At 41.2% G+C, this 19,338-nt stretch overlaps 1 protein-coding gene across 4 annotated transcripts in view; it reads left to right on the top strand.

Moving 5' to 3' along the window:
- SNX9 (sorting nexin 9) overlaps window positions 1-19,338 on the top strand; it is a 128,115-nt gene that overhangs the window by 47,455 nt on the left and 61,322 nt on the right. For all 4 annotated transcript variants that reach the window (XM_089777304.1, XM_089777305.1, XM_075924521.2 and 1 more), the window contains exons 2-4: window positions 4,449-4,535; window positions 8,850-8,924; window positions 9,711-9,833. In XM_089777304.1, the coding sequence (XP_089633430.1) occupies window positions 4,449-4,535; window positions 8,850-8,924; window positions 9,711-9,833 (285 nt within the window). The remainder of the gene's footprint in view (window positions 1-4,448; window positions 4,536-8,849; window positions 8,925-9,710; window positions 9,834-19,338) is intronic.

The following is a 19,338-nucleotide window of genomic DNA, read 5'->3' on the forward strand; positions in this document are numbered from 1 at the left end:
AAGATCTGACAGGTCTTCCTGCTTTTCTCTCCACCTGAGGATTTTTTCCATTTCCTCTTCTGATAAAGGGTCATTAGAAGTTAATGGCTGAGCCTGTCAGCTCCATGGAATCAACAGGATAAAGCTGTTTAGTTTTGTCGATGGCTCTGTTACAGATTCACAAATATAATCTTTCTTCTGCATTAAGATGGGAGTTTTAATTTATCCTGAAGTTTATGGTCAGAAATGGAGTTATGAAAATCTGTGTAAATTTAGGAATCTCAATCTGTTACAATTGCCTACAATTTTTTTTTTAACAGTATTATTTGTAGTGGGATACACCCCTTGTCAATTATTCTGGGTCCACTGTGATGTCCGTAACATAGGCATGGCCTCAGAACAGAATGGTCCCTTGAAATGTGTGATAACTACTTTTGCTAAACAATCTGTTCCACCTTATATTGAGCTGTGACAGTCTGGGTAAGTCTCTGCTGCAGTTTTAAAACTTGCAGCTGGCCCATGTCAACTGACTTGGGCTCACAGGCTCAGGCTGAGGCTTTGTTTCAATTGCGATAAAGACGCTTGGGTTTTAGCTCAAGCTCTGGGACTCGCTTCTCAGGGTCTAGAGCCTGAGTTCCAGCCCAAGTCTTAAAAGTCTGTACCGCAATTAAACAGCCTCTTAGCCTATGCCCTGTGAGTCCAAGTCAGCTGGTGTGGCTCAGCCATAAGTTTGAATTGCAGTGTAGACATTAGGCATGTGAAAGGTTGACTGGTTAACTGGCAAGCATCACCCTAAATAGGTAATGCTTACCGGTTCTGGTTAACTGGTGGGAGCTTTTCCAGCTCCCTATCTGCTGTATGTAGGGGCCTGCTCCAGTCCCAGATGGTCCTGTGGACAGGGGCTGCCCTGGTGTCAGGAACAGCAGGCCCAGGTGCCTCACAGGTAGAGCCAACCCCAGTCACAATCCCACTTAATCAGTTAACTGTTAACCAGCTAACTAAGGGATTTTATATCCTTAGAAGACGTACCCTCTAATTATGTTTTCCAGACCTGAAGAACAGCTCTGTGTAACCTAAAAGCCTTTCTCCCCAAAAGAACCTGTTCCAGGAAAAGATATTGTCTCATTTGCCACATCTTTCTATATCCAAATGACAACTAAGGACTGCCAACAGTTTACAAAAGAGTGATCGTAAACAGCAAGGAGGGCGAGGCACTTGGAATAGTACAGTTGGGTGATGATTGGGAACGGATAAAATTTAAAAAAGTGTTAGTATGATTATCAGGATGTGGGTTAATCACCTAGAGAAAACTATTGATGCTCCGTCAGTTGAAATTTAAACTAGAAAACACCAGGTTAAAAAATGTATACTAGAGAGCAATCCTGCATGGGCATAAGGACATACAAGGTGCTCATTCTAGCTCAGCAATTTTGGCCTTGATGTACTAAGCATTGGTTTCTACGTAGTTTGTTCTCCTCTGCCACTCTCATCCCAAAGGAATGGGTTATTTTAGCAGACCATTTCTATTAATGTTGTGTAGGGTTAATCCAATACTGCCTACAATAAGTGTACAGCCTGCAATTAAATTTTATTGGATGAATTTTGCGACTAATTTAGGAATAGATTACTATTTTTGTAGTATTGTCAGCCCCGTTCTCTGACTCAAGTAAGCAAACAATTGAATGCCTAGAATTTGTTCAATTTGAATTTGAATTGTTGCACCTTTTTATTGGGATCCCTTGATATACCCTCTTCCACTCAGTTATCATAACTGTGGTTTGACTCTGAAATTTGTCAGTTACCTTTTATTTGGCATACAGTTTGTCAGGCTCAAACATAGGGAGGGGATGTAGGGTACAGCCCAAATCCGAAGCTATACAGTAGATCTTTTCCTTGTATACTTAGCAATGCAGTTGTAAGTAAAGATGTATCTATTACATCACACACTTCAAAACTGCCATTGACAGCATGCTCTGTCAATGTGAGGTTAATGTATAACTCAGTATGATGGGTTGGGTTACAGAGATCCCCTTGATTGTCACCTGATGTGCTGATCATTGCACTTGGCCTGCATACCTCCTCTCTGGGGCACCTCATCACTCTGTCCTGCTGGGCCAGAGGTTCTAGTCTCCCCCAGTAAAGACACAGAATTGAGGTAACTGCTCCCCAGCAAACACAAACACTGACAACTCTCAGCTCTTGGAGAGCTCAATGACAGGAACTTTACAGCACCCAGGAGCACAGAACCAATGGGACCAAAACCCCAAATAAATTTCTTATTCTGTATGAAAATTTTACATAGAGCTCATCAAGTTCAATCTCTTTATTAATGAAAGCGAGATACACAGCTGTTGTCCCTTCCCTCCCCGTCCTGGTAACAATTATTTACACTGGGTTTGATGATAAAATCACTTCTGTTAAAATATAAAAAGTAGGATTAAAGTGATTGTAAGTGTGATGAATGGAGGAATGCTATCCCTTTCTAAATATCCCAGCATTCAGTTAACAAAGGGTTAAACCCAGGTAGCTAGGAAATGTTGGCAGGGAGCCAGGAGTACCAGTGAGAAGGAAATGGGCAGGAAGTGTTGAGATTTGAAAAGGGAATCTGCTTGCTGCTTCTCTTTGTGGAAGTTTTAAACCAAGAGTTTGAGGGTAGGGAGGAAGATGTACTGAATCATAGTGATACCCATACCCAGAAAAATAATACCTGGCTCTTACTACATTAAAAATGCAGACCCACAACATGGCGTAAGTCGGGACTGAGCAGTCCTGACTTGCGCCAGGTCTGGGACCATGGTGGCTCTGCATTTTAAATTTTGATTGAGCTGAAACCAATTTTCTTTTGTGGAGAATTTTTTAAAAAGTAAACATTTCCTTACTCAGGATTATGGCAGAACCAGTTTAATTCCATAGTTAATATCTGGCTCTGTTCTCCACTATAAAAGGATTAATGCCCCCCCTTACTTATGCAAAATATGGTATATTTGCGCCAAAATTTTGGCACCTAATCTGAGCAAAGATGGAATTTTCTATAATTTCCAATCCTATTAATTGGCTTCTGAGTTTTAAGCAACTAAAATCTTTAAAATGTTAATTCATAGTCTAATTTAATTTGGGGAGGGAAGCTTAAAAAGAGCTTAGAAGGCCAAAAATGTGTATCTAGTCAGAAAATTTTGGTGAGCTATTTTAGTTGGTCTGGTGTGCTAATGGTAAGAATGGCAAAGAGTTTGCTGAAGGCTGACACCTTTAAAGGTGGTAGAGTTCAGGTTTTAGTGTGATGAGCTCCAGTGGTGAGGGGTGCTTCTCTAGGTGGAGCAGAGAGGAGGTACTGTCAGATTCCTTAACTTTCTCCTTTCTACACATAGTGTTTTTTTTCTTGATATGTACAAACAAACCTGAACATACCAGAAAATGTTTGTGTATTGCTAAATTATAACTTAAGTTAAATGGGGGGGTCCCAAGTTCTACTATTATTAAGCAAAGGCTAATAAGTCAGCACAGACTAAATGCTTGGGGGTGTGCATTCCATTTAAGATCAAGCTACAGATTGAATCTCTCTGGTCCAGGACCCTCAGAACCTAACCACTCCTGAACCAGGAAATGGCCAAACCAGGGGAGGTCAAGGCCAGCTGCTGGGGATCCATGCCCAACTGTTTGTCACCAGGGTGGGTGGGTGGGTGGGTGTGTGTGTGTGTGTGTGTGTGTGTGTGTGTTCTTTCTACCTGCAAGTGCTCCAGTCTGACAATGCCAGATCATGAAAGTCCGGATTACAGAGGTTCAACCTGTAGTATTGTTCAGTATTTTTTTCTTTTAATTTACAAGAGAAGCTATCACAATAAATGATTTGTAAGATTATCTAGTTTCATATTGACTTATGTATAGCTGTGGTTACCTTAACATGTAATAACTTCAGATTAGTATTACTTTTGTATCCCCTTTTTTAAATGCTCACTTCACAAAACATTCCTCCTGCATGAGTCAGAGTAGAAATGTTTCCTACAGAATAGCAAAGGGAACTGCTTTTTCTTTTGCATTTAGCAGTGAAAGACGACCTGCTAAAAATCAGAGTATGGTCTTCCACTTTAGTTCTACAAATAAGACCTGCATGCCACAGACACTGGTTTATTTGTTGCTTGCTGAGATGTAATTTTTTGGCTGTAGAATGAGATGATTGCTGTTTGCCTTCTGCCAAGAGCTATATAGATCGCAGATCCTGAGTTGTGGGGGTGGCTTTGTTTTTAGATGCATTTTAAAGTTTTTGCTGGAAGCACATTTTAGCAGTGACATTTTCAAGTTCAGATGCATATTGTGTTAAGAGTTGTATGGCGTGTCATTTGTGTTGCTCATCCCACACCCTCTTTTCCTCCCACCCAACCATTTCTCTTCATGGTTATGTATCATGAAGTTCTGTTGATATTTTCCAATGTTAATGCAGAATATTGTCACTGATAGATACTTTCCGCCCATAGGCTCGGGTGATGTATGACTTTGCAGCTGAACCTGGAAACAATGAGCTGACCGTTAATGAAGGAGAGATCATCACAATTACCAATCCGGTAAGAGAAATAAAATGGAAACCAGGCTACAATGCTCTGACCTACTTCTAGGCGTTAGTACAGAAAAGAGAGGTAGAGTGGCATCTAATGGAAAAGCTCTTGCATAGTCTCCTTTCTTCCCTCTAGGGAAAAGACAAATACATTTAAATCCAAGAGACTATTTCAGTGATGGTATGGCTTAATTTAAACTAGGAAAAGCAAGTTCAGAGGACAATTAGGCATGACTCTACTTCTTTGTACCTAGGCATTTGTACCTAGTTTCTGATCACTATTGTCGTCTTGTACCATCTGTACTTCAGTGCCGTGTCACAGGAATATGCTAATGACAGATACACCATTAAATCTGAATTTGTCCTTTTTGGTTGAGGTAGGTACTCAGCATATTTTTGTAGTTTCCTTTTTGCATTGATTATTATTTATATTTAAATCAGCCGAGTAGGGAACCTCGGGCACACCAGCTGTATGCAGTGTGTCAGGGTTAGCTACTGGTGGGCCGCCAGATGCTTTCTTTACCTGAGCATCTGCTCTCAGTTCATCGTTCCCCGGAGATGCGATCTGCCATACCTACAGATGCTCAGGTAAGCAAAGCATCTGGTTGCCTGCTACGGGCTAACCCTGATGAACTGTATGCGGCCTGCAGGCCAAAGGTTCCTCACCCCTGATTTAAATGGTGATTTTCAAACACTGATGAATTTTGACTTAGCATTGTTCACATTCACATCTAAATGTTAAAATGCAAAGACACCAGTTTGTAGGGAGGCTTTAACACAGCAAAACTACTAATTGACCCTTTTATTGTTAGGCTTGTATGCATGGGGTGGGGAGAAATAAAGACTCTCATCTGGTAAAAGCTTAAGCTTTTGTGCAGAATTTTGTGCTGTCTATTTCCACTAACTTAAATGGGACCATTCAAGTGGTATGAGGTTCTCTACAAGTTCAAGTCTTTATGGAATCAACCATTTTGTTTCCTTTAATTAAATATTTTAGGAAAATTTTTACAGCTCCTTTACCAGCACTACTGGTAACAGTTGAAAAATTATTACTGTTAATTCACTCTTTACTATGTATCGTTTTATATATTTTATGTGTTTGCATTTCACTCATCTTGACAAGTGAAGAACAGACTAGTCCCTTGCTGTTAGCCTATTGCGCTTTGAATCTTGTATTAAAGGTCTATGATGGATTGTTGAAACTCTATTGGAATTGATTTTGCTTCTGTACGAATGCTTTAATTGAAATTTGGCATCCATAAAAAGGAATCCGAACATGTCTATCAGGTTGTATAGAAAACTTTTATTTTGGAATACTAATTAGAGAATGTCTGCACTGCAGTGTAAGCCTGTGTTTGGCTCTGGACTCAAGCCTTGGCGCCCTTATGTCTACACATTATTTGTGCTAACCAAAGGCTTGAACTTAGAGTCCGGGCTGCTGAAGCGTCTGAGCTCGAGTGAAGCTGAGACCCTATAAACAGGCCCTGTTGCTTTGCAGTGTAGACACAGCCCTGCTTGACGTGGGTCCTGGGAGTCAGATAAAAGTATCCTGTAATTCCATGGTCCAACTTCCTTAGTTTTCTCTCTCTCTCCCTCCCAATCTGCAGTCCACTTTGTTGAGGATGGAAGCCACCCTTTCTTTATAAACATCAGTAGCCTAGGTCAGTATTAACTTATTTTATTCTGATTACCAAGCTGCATGCTCCTATTGGAGAATCCCCTGGGTTTGCAATGGAGTGTGGACTGACCAAGACTTTTGTAAAGAAAGCTTCTCCCTGATCACATGTAGGGATGTAATAATGTAATCCAGTGTTTCCCAAATGGCGCTTGACAAATTTCCCTCCCTCTTCCTCCTCCGGTGGTAGGGTTTCCTCGAAATTCTTCGAGTTTAAAAGGGTTCTGTGGCCAAATAAAATTGGGAAACACTGATGTTGTCAATTAACTGATTAACTGCTAAGCAAAAGCTTGTAGGTTAATGCTATAGACTATGTGCATTTCCCTCTCTCTCCACCCTCCTTAAAGTTTATTAGGAGCTGGGCAGGCAGGCAGCTCGGCTCAGTTCCAGTTCATGCTGGGTCCAGGAGCTCATACCTCCTTCCTCCTCCAGACAGGGGCTGCTGCCACCTCGCACTGCTGCCTCATTATCAGAGGCAGCAGCACAGGGCGACAAGCAGCCAGTCTGCCAGGGGAGCTGGTTTTTAAACTGGCTGCCCTTGCGGACTAGCTCCCGCCTGGCACCTTGCGATGCTGCTGTCCCTGTCCCTGGGGACTATAGAATAGTTGACTAACCGATAAGAATTCAGGAGGTTATTTGACTATTCAATTAACTGATATTTAACATCCCTAATAAGGTGCACAATAGGCAGTATGGTTTTCTTACAGTGCAACATGGTTCTAGGACTACAGTAGCCATGTAGAGGGCTGGGCAATAAGGGCTCTAGGATATGGTTACTTTGACTTGGGTCTCTGCACTGCAGTGTGGAGCCAGAGCCCTATGTTCAAGCACAGGTTAGAAAAGCCTTAACGAAGGTTTAAATACTGTGTATACCAGTGGATGACCATTTTCACAGGGGGGCACTTATAATGAATTATGGTATATGGTCATGGCCTGGATCCACCCTTGTAAGGGATGGGGCAGAAGGCTTGGGGCTAGGGACTCTTTTTCCCCCCTCCCCAAGTTGTCTGGGTCCAGAGGATTTGAATTTAAAACACAGCAAAGGGCTTGCAGCTGCTTAGGATTGTTGCGGCTATTTAAAGGACTCATGGCTCTAGCTCCTGTTGGGGTAGCACCATGACTGGGAGCTGTCAGCCATTTAAATAGGATCTTAGTGCCTGACTCACCATCTGGAAATTCAGCAAGATATAAATAGAAATAGGACAGATTCAGTCTGTGGACTGGATCAAAGTGTTAGGTGGTCTGGATCCAGTCCCCAGGCTGCATCTTGCCCACCCTGATGTATACACTCAGGCCCATGGTTCCTTAACTCAGGTTAGTTTGCTTGAGTCCCACAAACCCAGGGCTTACGTTGCAATACAGACATACCGAAAATGTCCAAGCAGCTGTCTTGTGCATCAAGAGAAGGTGGCACTGTGTTTCGTGTCTAAGTTCATCAAGCAGTTCAGTGAATATAATTCCTATTGAAGTCTTTGGAACTAGCAAGTGTTGAAATTCAAGTACTTGCTTAAATGCTTTACAAGAGTCCTAACTGCAAAGAATAGGATGCAGGTGCAGTAAGTATTTTTAAAGTTGCCAGGTGTCTGGACAGTCCAGTATTTGAGCTTTCTGTTCGGTAAACAAATTGAGAAAATATAAATGTCCGGTATTTTCTAATAAGATGTAATATCAAGTGTGTCTGGTATTTTTGTTGAAACCATCTGGCAACCCTAAGTGTTTTCAAAAGGTAGAGTAAGACTTTTGAGAATTTCAGGGGATGGCTTATTTGCTGTCTTAGCTTGGTTCACATTGACCAGGCAATAGATCATTCAAACAAAAAAACCTTCAAAAATTGTTTCAGTGAGTGCTAACTGTGCCTTTGTTGACACACAAATTTGTCATCAATATAAATCTCCATTTACCTGCATATAAACTTTATTGGGTTTTATTTTTTCACTTAATATAGTTTAAAATTGAATATATATTAAAACAGTTGAGATTCAGAAATGTGAGGTTCAACAGGGATTAATTAGCACATAGAAGCCTAATTTACCATGTATGAATCAGCTCATTATACAACCAGTTGCTGAGACACTTGGATTTCTAATAGACAGAGTCTATTCCAGGTCACATTATCCAGGTATCAACCTTAGGGCAGCCTGTATCAAGGAAGCTGACTAAGTATCTTGTTTAATTGTATGTATAATGGTCATGTCTAATGGCTCCACTGAGATCTAGGCCCCCTTGTTTTAGGTATTTTGTACAAACATTTAGCCAGAAACAGTAGAATGAAGCCACGTTACTGTATGAACAGAATGTGATTGTGTGATGAGTCTTTATCATGGTGCACGTGTACAATGGGGATGAGCTATAGTTCTGTGCGCAACCTACATTTTTCAAGTTTATTCTATTAATTTAGCTTTTCGAATAATTTCCTACAATTTTGAAAATTAAATTACACAACAGCTATATAATGTACTCCTGGTCAATATTATCCTCTTATAATGAGAACTGAAGCTCTAAAAGGCTTAAATGAATGAAACCTTGGGCACATTCATACCTTTCTCTCAAATCCCATTTTCAGTTATTGACTTCAAAACATAATTAAGGCATACTTCAGCATCTATCTAGAAAAATGTGTAATTCTTATTTTTACTTTTACTTCTTTAGGACATAGGTGGAGGTTGGTTGGAAGGAAAAAACAGCAAAGGAGAGCGGGGACTTGTTCCAACAGATTATGTTGAGGTAAAAGATCACAATACACCTATATAGAAACACTTGGTAAAGCACAGCTAAAACAGATTCCATGCTTTCATATTTTTTTTAAAATATTGGAATCCTTTAATTCTCTAGACTGTATTTGTATTAAGTTTTGAGGTCAGAGTAAATGTGTCTTCATGTCTATCACGTTTACTGCTTATTTTAAGGATAAAGAGTGGATATAGTAACTTCTGGTAAATTCTGACTTTTCTGTGCTGCCTACTACACTGTTTCTCCTTAAAAGCAAGGAGAAGTTATATGTAGTAGATTATGTTAACCTGTAAAATGTTAATTTCACTGACAAACTACCACTGGTAGCTCAAGAGAAGCAAAAATATGCATAACTTTTTCCGGAATAATCGAACAAGTACAAACATGAGGAATTTTTTTTTTAAACCCTGCTTCTGGTGTAGTTTTTCTTTTTTTGACAAATTATGTAGTGATGCTGTTAACAACAGGCCATTGCATGTCATATGGCCATATAACAATAGACTTCTTGTCTCCATGAAACAATGGGCCATACTTTTGTTAATACTCAAATTTGGTGTATTGTTTAATGCAGGAAATGTACACAGTGCTCTGAATTGTTAATTTATAGCTTATTTTATTGTCTGCACTTAAAGTAGGAATTGTATTAATTTTTAAAATCCTTTAATTTCAGTAGTTCTAATGACCCTTGAGTATAGTTAAGATACCATTTTTACATGCTATAGTTACAACTATTTCCTGTAAGAAATGACAGATGTCTTAAAACAACTTGTCTGTTTTCAGATTCTAACTGAAGGTGCAAAAGATGGATTTTTTTGTGGCAATTCAGTAGCAGACCAAGCTTTTTTTGATTCCCTCTCCTCAAATGCAGCTCAGATCAACTCAGCTGCTAAAACCAATAACCAGGTACGCTGTCAGTTTATTTTTGGCACTGTTAGCATAATGGGTTCTATCGATAATGCTGCTTATGTTTTAAATGGTACTGCACTATATTTATATATGCATTATATCTGGATGGTAAAACCTGAAAATTACAAACACATTGGGAATAGAGAGTTGTCTTTGAACAAAACATAGTTTTCAGAAGCTTCAACTGAACTTTGACTTAATGCAGCTTTGAAACTTTAGAATGCAGAAGAAAGACACTGCTTTCCATTTATTTTTAGTAGTTTACTTTTTAGAAATTAGTATATTTGTGTGGCTTTTTGTTTGGTTTTTTTTTTTTTTGCCTCTGCTGCTGCCTGATTGTTTACTTCTAGTTCCAATTGAGGTGTTTGGTTGACTGGTCAGTTCATAACTCTGGTGTTTGTAACTCAGAGTTTCTATTGTAAGTCCTTACAAAAGCATGGAAAAAGCAATTGAGAGAAGTATCTAAATTTTTCTGAAGATTAAAAATCATCTTATTCATCCATGTGTAATTTAGAAATGCAGCTGGAAAATTTAGCATAATTTTGACAAATTAGAAATAAGAAAATAAGAATTTTTTGGTTTTTTTCTGTATGAATAAAGCAAAATCATAGAAATCTATGAACTAAACAAAATCTATGTTTTCTTCTGATCTTGTCAGAGTGTATGCCTCTACTAGCTTTGGCTATTCGCAGCATCTGCTTGTAGAATTAAAACTTCTAAAATCCAATATTCTGACTTAGGTAAAAGAGCTCTACCTTCTTTTTTACTTGTTTTTGTAATGCCATGCAAGATCGGCGATGTAGAAATTGTATATGTTACTATCAAAATAATTTTTTGACACACTCCAAAGAAAAGGTTTTCTTTTTATTTGGCATGGCTGGATCTGATATTTGTTGTAGGATTTCCATAATTTTATAGCAGGTCAGTTCAGGATTTAAAGGACTACTCAGCAGCTTGCCATTGCCATTTTGTTACTCCATTTTTGACAATGTACTTAACTGTCTGCAGTGGTATTCTAATGGACACGGCGTACGACATTTTGTCTTGAATTATGAAACTATTGTGTTCTGCACTCCATTTTATTACTGATTTTGGTGTTGTAATGGCAGCTTGCCTGTCAAGCAATGTTTTAATATTGAAGGCCCTAATTGAATTGTCAATTAGGCAATTGAATTGAAAGGATCATTCAAATTGAACTGAAAGAATGATTTGTCAAAAAATTGCAGCTGAATTGCAGACAAGCCATGGAAGATTGAAGAAATGTAAGTGGGCCTTGTTACTGCAAATAATGAAGGGCCATTACAGTAAAACTCCAATAGTCCAGCACTCCTGATAGTCCAACATCAAAATGGCAAGAGCTTAGTGAGTGAGCTTCGGCAAAAAATGAGTCACAAGGTAGCAGCAGCAGCAGCTGAACTGAGCAAAAAGGGTAAAAAAGGCTTAAAAAAACTAAAACATTACAGTATACAGTATGTACAATAAAAAGGGTTAAGAACACTTTATCTACAGCATATAATGTATACAGTACTGTGTGTGTGTGTGTGTGTGTGTGAGATTATATATATATATATATATATATATATTACCTGCTTATAGTACCTCCTGATAGGTGGTGCCGGATTATCAGATATGCCGGACTAAGTCCCATAGTTTCCGGATTATCGGAAGTCTACTGTATTAGTTTTGTGTTTCCATTGTTGACTGCCTAGGGCTGGGCCAGAGAAAGGCCACCCATTGCTCTCACTGTCAAAACAGCAGTAGAAACATAACTTTGTGGAATCTGCAATTGCCTCAATATTGCAAGCTAAATGGAGCCTTACTAATATCTTTTTTGAGGGGAGGGGAGAACAGCCATGTTTACAAATAAAGGCTTTTTATTTACAAATTTTATTGCTATCACATCATATGATGTTGATTCTGAAGAATGAAGATAAATGTAATAAGATGCAACTAGGAAGTTGTATCCAAACAATTTCTCAGTATATCTGTTGAGATCAGTCGATAATGAAAACCCAGAATTCATGTCATGCAAACTACCATCCCTCCCTTCCATGTTACATAAGCTGTCATTTCAACCATAATTAACAATTCATGCCAATTCATACACATAGCGGGTATTTTACTTACAGTTAAAAGTAATATACAAGTGCATACACATACTATTCTTCCTCTTCCATTGGTCCAGGGGAGTGTATAATGTGAGTTCACAAAGCATAGCCTGTGTGCATCCTGCTCCAGCTGTGACAAGCATGCTTTTTGGCTGTGTGTGCTGATTCAGCAGTCCATTATTGTCCTAGATATGTTTGGGAGCAAATGGCTCACCTTTGGAATTCACAAAGCTTGTGAGAAGCACAATGCAGACAGCACTGATGATACTGGATTGCAAATGGTTCCAAAACCTATGCCAGTGGGATTTCAGTGTACCCAACGCATGTTCGAGCACCATTCTACATTCACTCTTAGTATAGATCTACAAATCGCCCTCAAGCCCCCACTTCCTCAGTGTAGAGATTCAGCAATCTCTATACCCTCTGAGCAAGGTGTAGCTGGACAGGCTCAGCCCAATAGTATACAAGTGTAGTGCAGGGAGTGGGGCTTGATGGGGTGGAAGGGTTACTGGGGTGGGAGCATCTAGGAGGCCTTATCAGAGGGGTCCAGGTGTAGGGGGGTAGGGTTTGTCAGGGTGAAGGTTCGATGGGTCTGCTTAATGAGGAAGCCTAAGCTACTGCCAAGGGGATGTTGCATGCCAGGCTCCTGTTTCCCCCTGTGATTCCCCTTTCCCCTTTTTCTTCTCCCTGCCACTATTTCCCTCCCTCTGTCCTATTCCACCCCTGGCCCCGCCATTCTCCTCACCCCTCTACCCAGCCCCATTACAGGCACTCACTGTTCCACAGAAAATAGCAAGGGTCCTAGCCAGTACACAGAAGGGAAGCACAATTTGCCCTAGGACCAGGAAGCTGCATTTAGCTAGATGATGCAGCCTTCTTCCACTGGGCATCTCTGTGCTTGCAGAAATGGGGGAGCAGTGACGCACAACAGAATGTGCCTATGCCTTGCCTTTGTTTGGGGGGAAATCCCCCACCCTCAATACGCCACACCTGATTGTACCCACTTGCTTTTGCCTCCCTCCTCCATGTGGCTTCCTTTTTGTTTCTCCATTGTTTTCTTCAAGAAAACGGGAAATTTGCAGGGATGAGGGTATTTTCTGTTGGCAGGCAGGCAGACAGAATCCCCCTAGTAGTAGTATACACTGAGGCTACAGCTACACTACGTGCTTTGCTGGAAGAGGCAATGCCAACGAAGCGCGGATTAGTATTTTCTCATGCTTCATTTGCATAATCTCTTCTGGTCCATTTTTGCGCAAGCGGTTTTTGCTGAAAAACAAGCAGTGTGGATGTTTTTCTTTGTGCAAACCCCGAGGCATAAGGATCTTGCTCAAAAAGGGGTTTTTGTGCAAAAAGGACATACCAACACTGCTTGTTTTTGTGCAAAAACCTCTTGTGCAAAAACAGACCGGAAGAGATTATACAATGAAGTGCGAGAAAATGCTAAGCTGGGTTTTATTTGCTTTGCCTCTTCTGGTAAAGTGCGTAGTGTAGCCATAGCCTGAGATTTAAGAATCAACCATTAACCTTGGTAGGTAGTTCCCATAGCTAATCCCTCTCATCACTTCATACATTTGAACATGGTTTTTACTTTGACTTTGTTTGGCTTCAGCTTTTGTCTATTAGTTCTTGTTATCCTTTTCTCCACTAGATTGAAGAGCATTGTAGTACTCTTTTCCCTCCAGGTATTTATACGCTATTATCACATCACCCCTCTTCTTTTTGATCTACTGAACAGATTCAGCTATTTAAGTCTCTTATTGCAATACATTTCCTCCAGCCTTCCGGTTATTTTCATTACTCTCTTCTATATGCTCTCCATAGGAACAATTACACTACTTAAAATTGTAAGATTTTAATTAAACATTAATGCAAATAAATGGAATGAACAGCATTTCTGTTCTTGTGTCTTCAGTTTTAAGTTGATTGAGACAGTACAGCTTGTACTGCTCTCCCTAAACTGTTTACTTGACTACACACTGATGAAGAAATGCATCAGATGGTTCCAGGCTCAATTTAAAATTTTAAAAGACTTGACTGAATATTTCTGTACTCAATAGTATCTAATAAATATTAATACCCCACTCCCCAAATGGAATGTTTCTTCTAAATACAGTGCTAGCAGTTTTGTTTGGCTCTCTATAAGATGCAAATACAGACAATTCTTACTCGGTAAACTTTGCAATATAAACAAGACAGATGTGGAATAAATAGTAAGCTCTGAAGAGGGATGACTCATATTTTAAAGGGGCTGTTGATTTGTGAGCAGTCTGGAAGAAGTTTGTCTGGGGAGCCTGAACAGACAGAACATTTCATGCGTAAGGGGCATTTGGAAAAAGATGGAGATGGTTGTGGGTTAAAAAGATGAATGGGACGTTGAGGCTGGCAGTACTGGCAGAGCAAAGGGAGATTGCTGTGATTGTACAGTTTAAGAAGAGGTGACACGTGGTGCACTGAATAAAAATGGCATTCTTAAATAAAGCATTTCATGTGGTCTGTTATATTCATAAAGGCTTTTTAAAAACAAAATATTCTTAGGTAGTTACTTTTTTGGATCATTTTTCTGTATTCAATGAAATACTTTTCTTCATTAAACCTTAACCATTTAAAATAACATGCACTTACATGGTATATAACTATCTAACACTGGTTCTCAGTCACTTTCAGACTACTGTACCCATTTCAGAAGTCTGATTTGTCTTGTGTAACTTCTTCCTCCTTCCCTTCCACCCCCCCTTGCAAATTTACTTCACTTAAACTGCTTGCTTTCAAAATCAGACCTAAAAATATAGGAGTATGACAGCACACTTTCTGAAAAATTGCTTTTCTCGTTTTCACCTTGTAATGATAGAATATTTATATTACAATGATTTATTTACATTTCATGTATAATGTATATAGGACATAAAACAATGGTCCTGTAGCACCTTAGAGACTGACCAAAAATATAGATAGTATCATGAGCTTTTGTTGGCATAACCCACTTCTTGGCAATGTCTATATGAAAGTTTAGTTTATATCGTCTTTGCTAGTGCTTTTTAGGTAGCCTGTTGTAAAACTAGGCAAAAATCTAGATGAATCTTAATGAATATCCACTTCAGTTCCAATCGTGAAGACAATACTATTTTTAAAAAATTGTATAATCCGTCAGTGCCATAGTAAGTAGGCAGCCATACCTCCAGGGGTAAGGATGTTAAGAGCTGGGTAATTGGGTAATCATGTAATTGATATAACTTGAATTCACTACACAATTAGTTGATAAGGGAAGGCACTCAGAAGGAGCTACCACCACTGTGGCTCTGCAGTTTAAATGTAGTAAGACCTGGGTGCACAGGCAGCCAGGTCCCTGGCTGCTGTGAACAGAGGCTGCGGCCAGCCCTGGCCACTGTGGACAGGGGCTGCTGCCAGAGCAGCCTTCCCTGCCTGCCTCCCCCCTACCCCTACTGCTGCCTTTGTTAAAGGTAGCAGCATGGGGGTAGAGAGTGACACTGCAGAGACAGTGCTGGGGGGAACCGGTTTTTAAACTGGCTCCCCACCAGCACTGGCTCTTGGCCCCGTCCCCCATCTTGCTGCCTCTGATATAGGGGCAGTAATGCAAGTAGTCGACTAATTGACTACTTTTACATCCTTATTGGGGTACACTCTCGCATGACGACTTGTTAAAAAATAGTGACTGCTAGCCTAATACATTGTTTTATAACTCTCATGTGAGAACATCGCTCAGGGCTTGAAGAATTTCAGCATATACTTCCATGAAAAGCTGAATCTTTGTTTTCCCCTCTCTCATTCATTCTAACAATAGAGATTTTAGTTTCCATTGGCACATCTTCATTGCTCAAGGAAATCGATCATCTTCTCAAATCTTTGAATGATGCTTCCATGCTCCATTAATGCTAACTCCTCAAATCTCTTCTGCTTTAAAAATCATTCCTCACTTCTTCCTCTGCTGCCCCTCCTTCAGTAATCAAAGTTCTGGCTCTCCTGGCCTACAAGAGGGCCTTGGCTTCCCATCTTCTCAGCCTAAGACTTCTGCTCCTCTCTCCCACCTGCCATCCCATGAGAAGAACAGCAGTTTAGCACCTGCTCTTTGCCCTGCTGCCCTTCCCCATCCTGTGAAAACAGTGGTGACCTCAGCGGCTTTAAACCCTCCTGGAAAGATTTAGCACTGCCTAAGATATGCCACTCTTTCCTATCATCACTTCCAGAGCAGACATGGAGTGCCCAGAAACACTTGGTGCTGCCCATCCACCACTCTTGTCAACTCAAAAGTATCATGGTGTTGGGTTTTTTTTTTTTTTTTTTTTTTTTAAAGCCTTAGCTCTGGAAGTCGGTGAACTTAGAATTTCTATTTTTAATTTTAAAAAGTTTCTTGCCCTCATGTCTTCAAAGGAAATCTTGAAATGTGGGCCAGATGCCATCTAAAGATTCAAAGTAGAAAGGAAATAAATAACTCCAAATATGTGGGGGTGTTTTTTTTTTAATATCAATCATTTATTTTTTGGTTTGATGGCTGACTCATTTTGGATCTGTTGAGTTTGAGGATACTAAGAGAGACAGGAAGATAGAAGCTTTTCCTGCCCCCCACTACTTGCCTGGAACCTTTGCCTGCTTGCCTAAAATGACCAAGCAGAGGGGTTTTAAAGCCCTTCATTGAGTCATGTGCTTTAGACACAGAAATATTCAAATTGTTGGGGCTCACACAGTAATTGGTCCCATCCTAGATATGCCACAGATTTAAAGTGGTAACTGTGCATGCACGCGCGTGTGCACACACACACACACACACACACACACACACACACACACACACACACACACACACACACACACACACACATATGCGCTTTCTGGTGATGAGATGCAAAGAAGTTCTGGAAGACGCCCCAAAAAGTCTCCCATCCTTCTTTCCTTCACCAGTCTCTCTAGTCACTGGCTTTCCAGTGGTGGATTGTACAAGATTCCCAACTGCACTCTGTCACCTTAATTTACACATTTGACTGGAAACTTTTTTATGGTATGAGCCATAACATCAATGATTACTGAAACTGAAAGATTAGAGAGAAGAGCACACTCTTTTTCAGTGGTTACTTTGTGCGTTTGACAGCACTTTTTGTAGTCAGTTTCATTATTTCCTCTGTATAGACATGTGGGAAGGTACCACTCAGCAGGAAAGTGAGAGGAAAAAGACAAAAATAGGAAAATGTGATTGTAAAACCACTACAGTTGGCAGGAGGCTGTGGGCAGGTATATTATCCTACTCCTTTTAGCTAGCTTTGTTTTTCTTTGACTACTTTTTAAGTGGATAACTTTTTAATTACATAAGATAGTGGCTCTTGCACGGTACTTCAGAGAATGCCTGACAGCACTCTTCAGCACCTGTAGTCCTAGAGAGAGCCAGACATAACATCATTTGCAAGCGGGGGGGGCGGCTAATTTGGTACATGCTAAACCAGATCTATATTTTAAAGCAGGGGGTGGCAACCTATGGCTCGAGAGTCAAATAAGCTTCTTTTTGAAGCTCGAGCTCAGCCCATGCGGATGAGCTGCAGCAGGGAGCCCATGCTAGCCCTATGGAAGGCCTGGGCAAAACCATCTGGCCTGCAGACACAGCAGGGAGCCCCCAGGCAAGCTCCCCTCCCTTCCCCCGCCACATGCCACTCAGAAAAGTGGCTGTCAGAGGGGTTGTTTTTCACAAACTGTGAGCTGGGAGGGGATGTGGAGTGGTGCTTCCTGGCTGCTTCCATCCCCAACATAATCCCATTGGCTGGTTTCTGGCCAATGGAAGCTGCCTCTTTCAAGGACAGGCAGAGTGCAAAGCACCAATTCCCCTTATCCTCAGGCTTTTATAGAGCACATAGTCGTTCAGCCTGGGGTGGGGACAGGCTCCTGAGAAACTTGCTGGGCTGCTGCTCTGGAGTGTCACAGGTGAGTCTCCCAGCCCAGAGCCTGCCTCTGGCACCCCAGCACCTCCCTCTCCCCCAGCCCTCTGCTCCTCTACCCCACAGAGCCCAAACTGTCTGCCCCCCTCCTGAGCCCATACCTCCTCTCAGATCCTGTACCCGATTCCCCTCCTCCAGATCACAATCCCCTTCTGCCCTAGGTCACAATCCAAACGCCTGCACGCCAATACCGTGCCTCAGGTCACAACTGCCTCCTTCACCCAACTGAGTGGCTCCTTACCCAAAAAGGTTCCCCACCTTTGCCACAAAAAAAGACAACGTTGAAACCTTTTGTGTTGAACATAATATTTTACTTCATTTAAAAATGAAGCCTGGCCAACAAGCTCCCAGTTGGGGCCCAACCCCCATCTGGCTGAAGCATCATAACACTCCTGCACCTCCCCCAAACACCAACCCTGAGCCCATCACCTGAACCCCCCTGAGCCTCTCATACTTCCACATCCCAGGGAATTTCCAGGGGGAATCTTCCCCGACAGATGACCATAAGCAATTCCCAGGAGCTCTTTAAAAGAGTTGCTCAATCTCAGAAGGTTCAAACCACGGACATGGAGCAAAAACAACATCTCTTGCTAAAGAACCTGCAGCCATCCCAAAAATCAAAGCTAGCACTCCCCTTCTACGAGGCCATACCGGAGATTGCTAATGACATCTGGTAGACTCTAGCATCTACCCTACCGACTAACAAACGGTTGGATAAAAAGTACTTTTTGTCTCCTAAGGGTATGGCGTTTTTGTTTACGCACCCCCAGTCCAATTCCCTCGTCATGGATGCTGCACAACAGAGGTCAAAAACAACTCAGGGAAAAACCACTGCAAATGACAAGGAAGCTAAGCGGCTGAATGTTTTAGGCAGAAAAGTATATTCCTGTGCCACCTCAACTTTAAGAATGTCTAATTACATAGCTCTGCTCGCTAACCATGATTTCAACAACTATACAAAACTTAGACCCTCTTTTGGAACATTTACCAGACACCAAGAGACAAATCCTAAAGGCAGCAGTCCAAGAAGGCTACACGGCAGCTCGTACAGTGCTGAAGATCGCCCTCGACACTGCCGACGCAGTGGCATGAACCACAGCTACAGCCGTGGTCATGCACCATGTGTCCTGGCTGCACCTGGCGGCTGTCCCAAAAGACCTACAATCCAATGTTGAGGACTTGCCTTTCGATCGCCAGTCGCTCTTCGCTTAAAATACGGATCAGGTATTCCACTCAAGCAAAGATTCCTGCACTACCTTGAGAACACTGGGGATGTACACGCCGCCATATAGACAAAAGAGATACATGTGCTACAACAAACAGACCATTTTCTTATGCCGCACCCCACGTCAGGCCATATGATCAGCTGAGACAGACAACGCCCACGAAAACATTGTCAGCCCAACAAAGCGCCCAATCAACAGCAAGGCCAGCAGCAGGTTTGACGTGTTGGTTGAG

The sequence above is a fragment of the Pelodiscus sinensis genome, chromosome 3, assembly GCF_052426305.1.
Source record: "Pelodiscus sinensis isolate ZL-2025 chromosome 3, ASM5242630v1, whole genome shotgun sequence".
Taxonomy (NCBI): Eukaryota; Metazoa; Chordata; order Testudines; family Trionychidae; genus Pelodiscus; species Pelodiscus sinensis.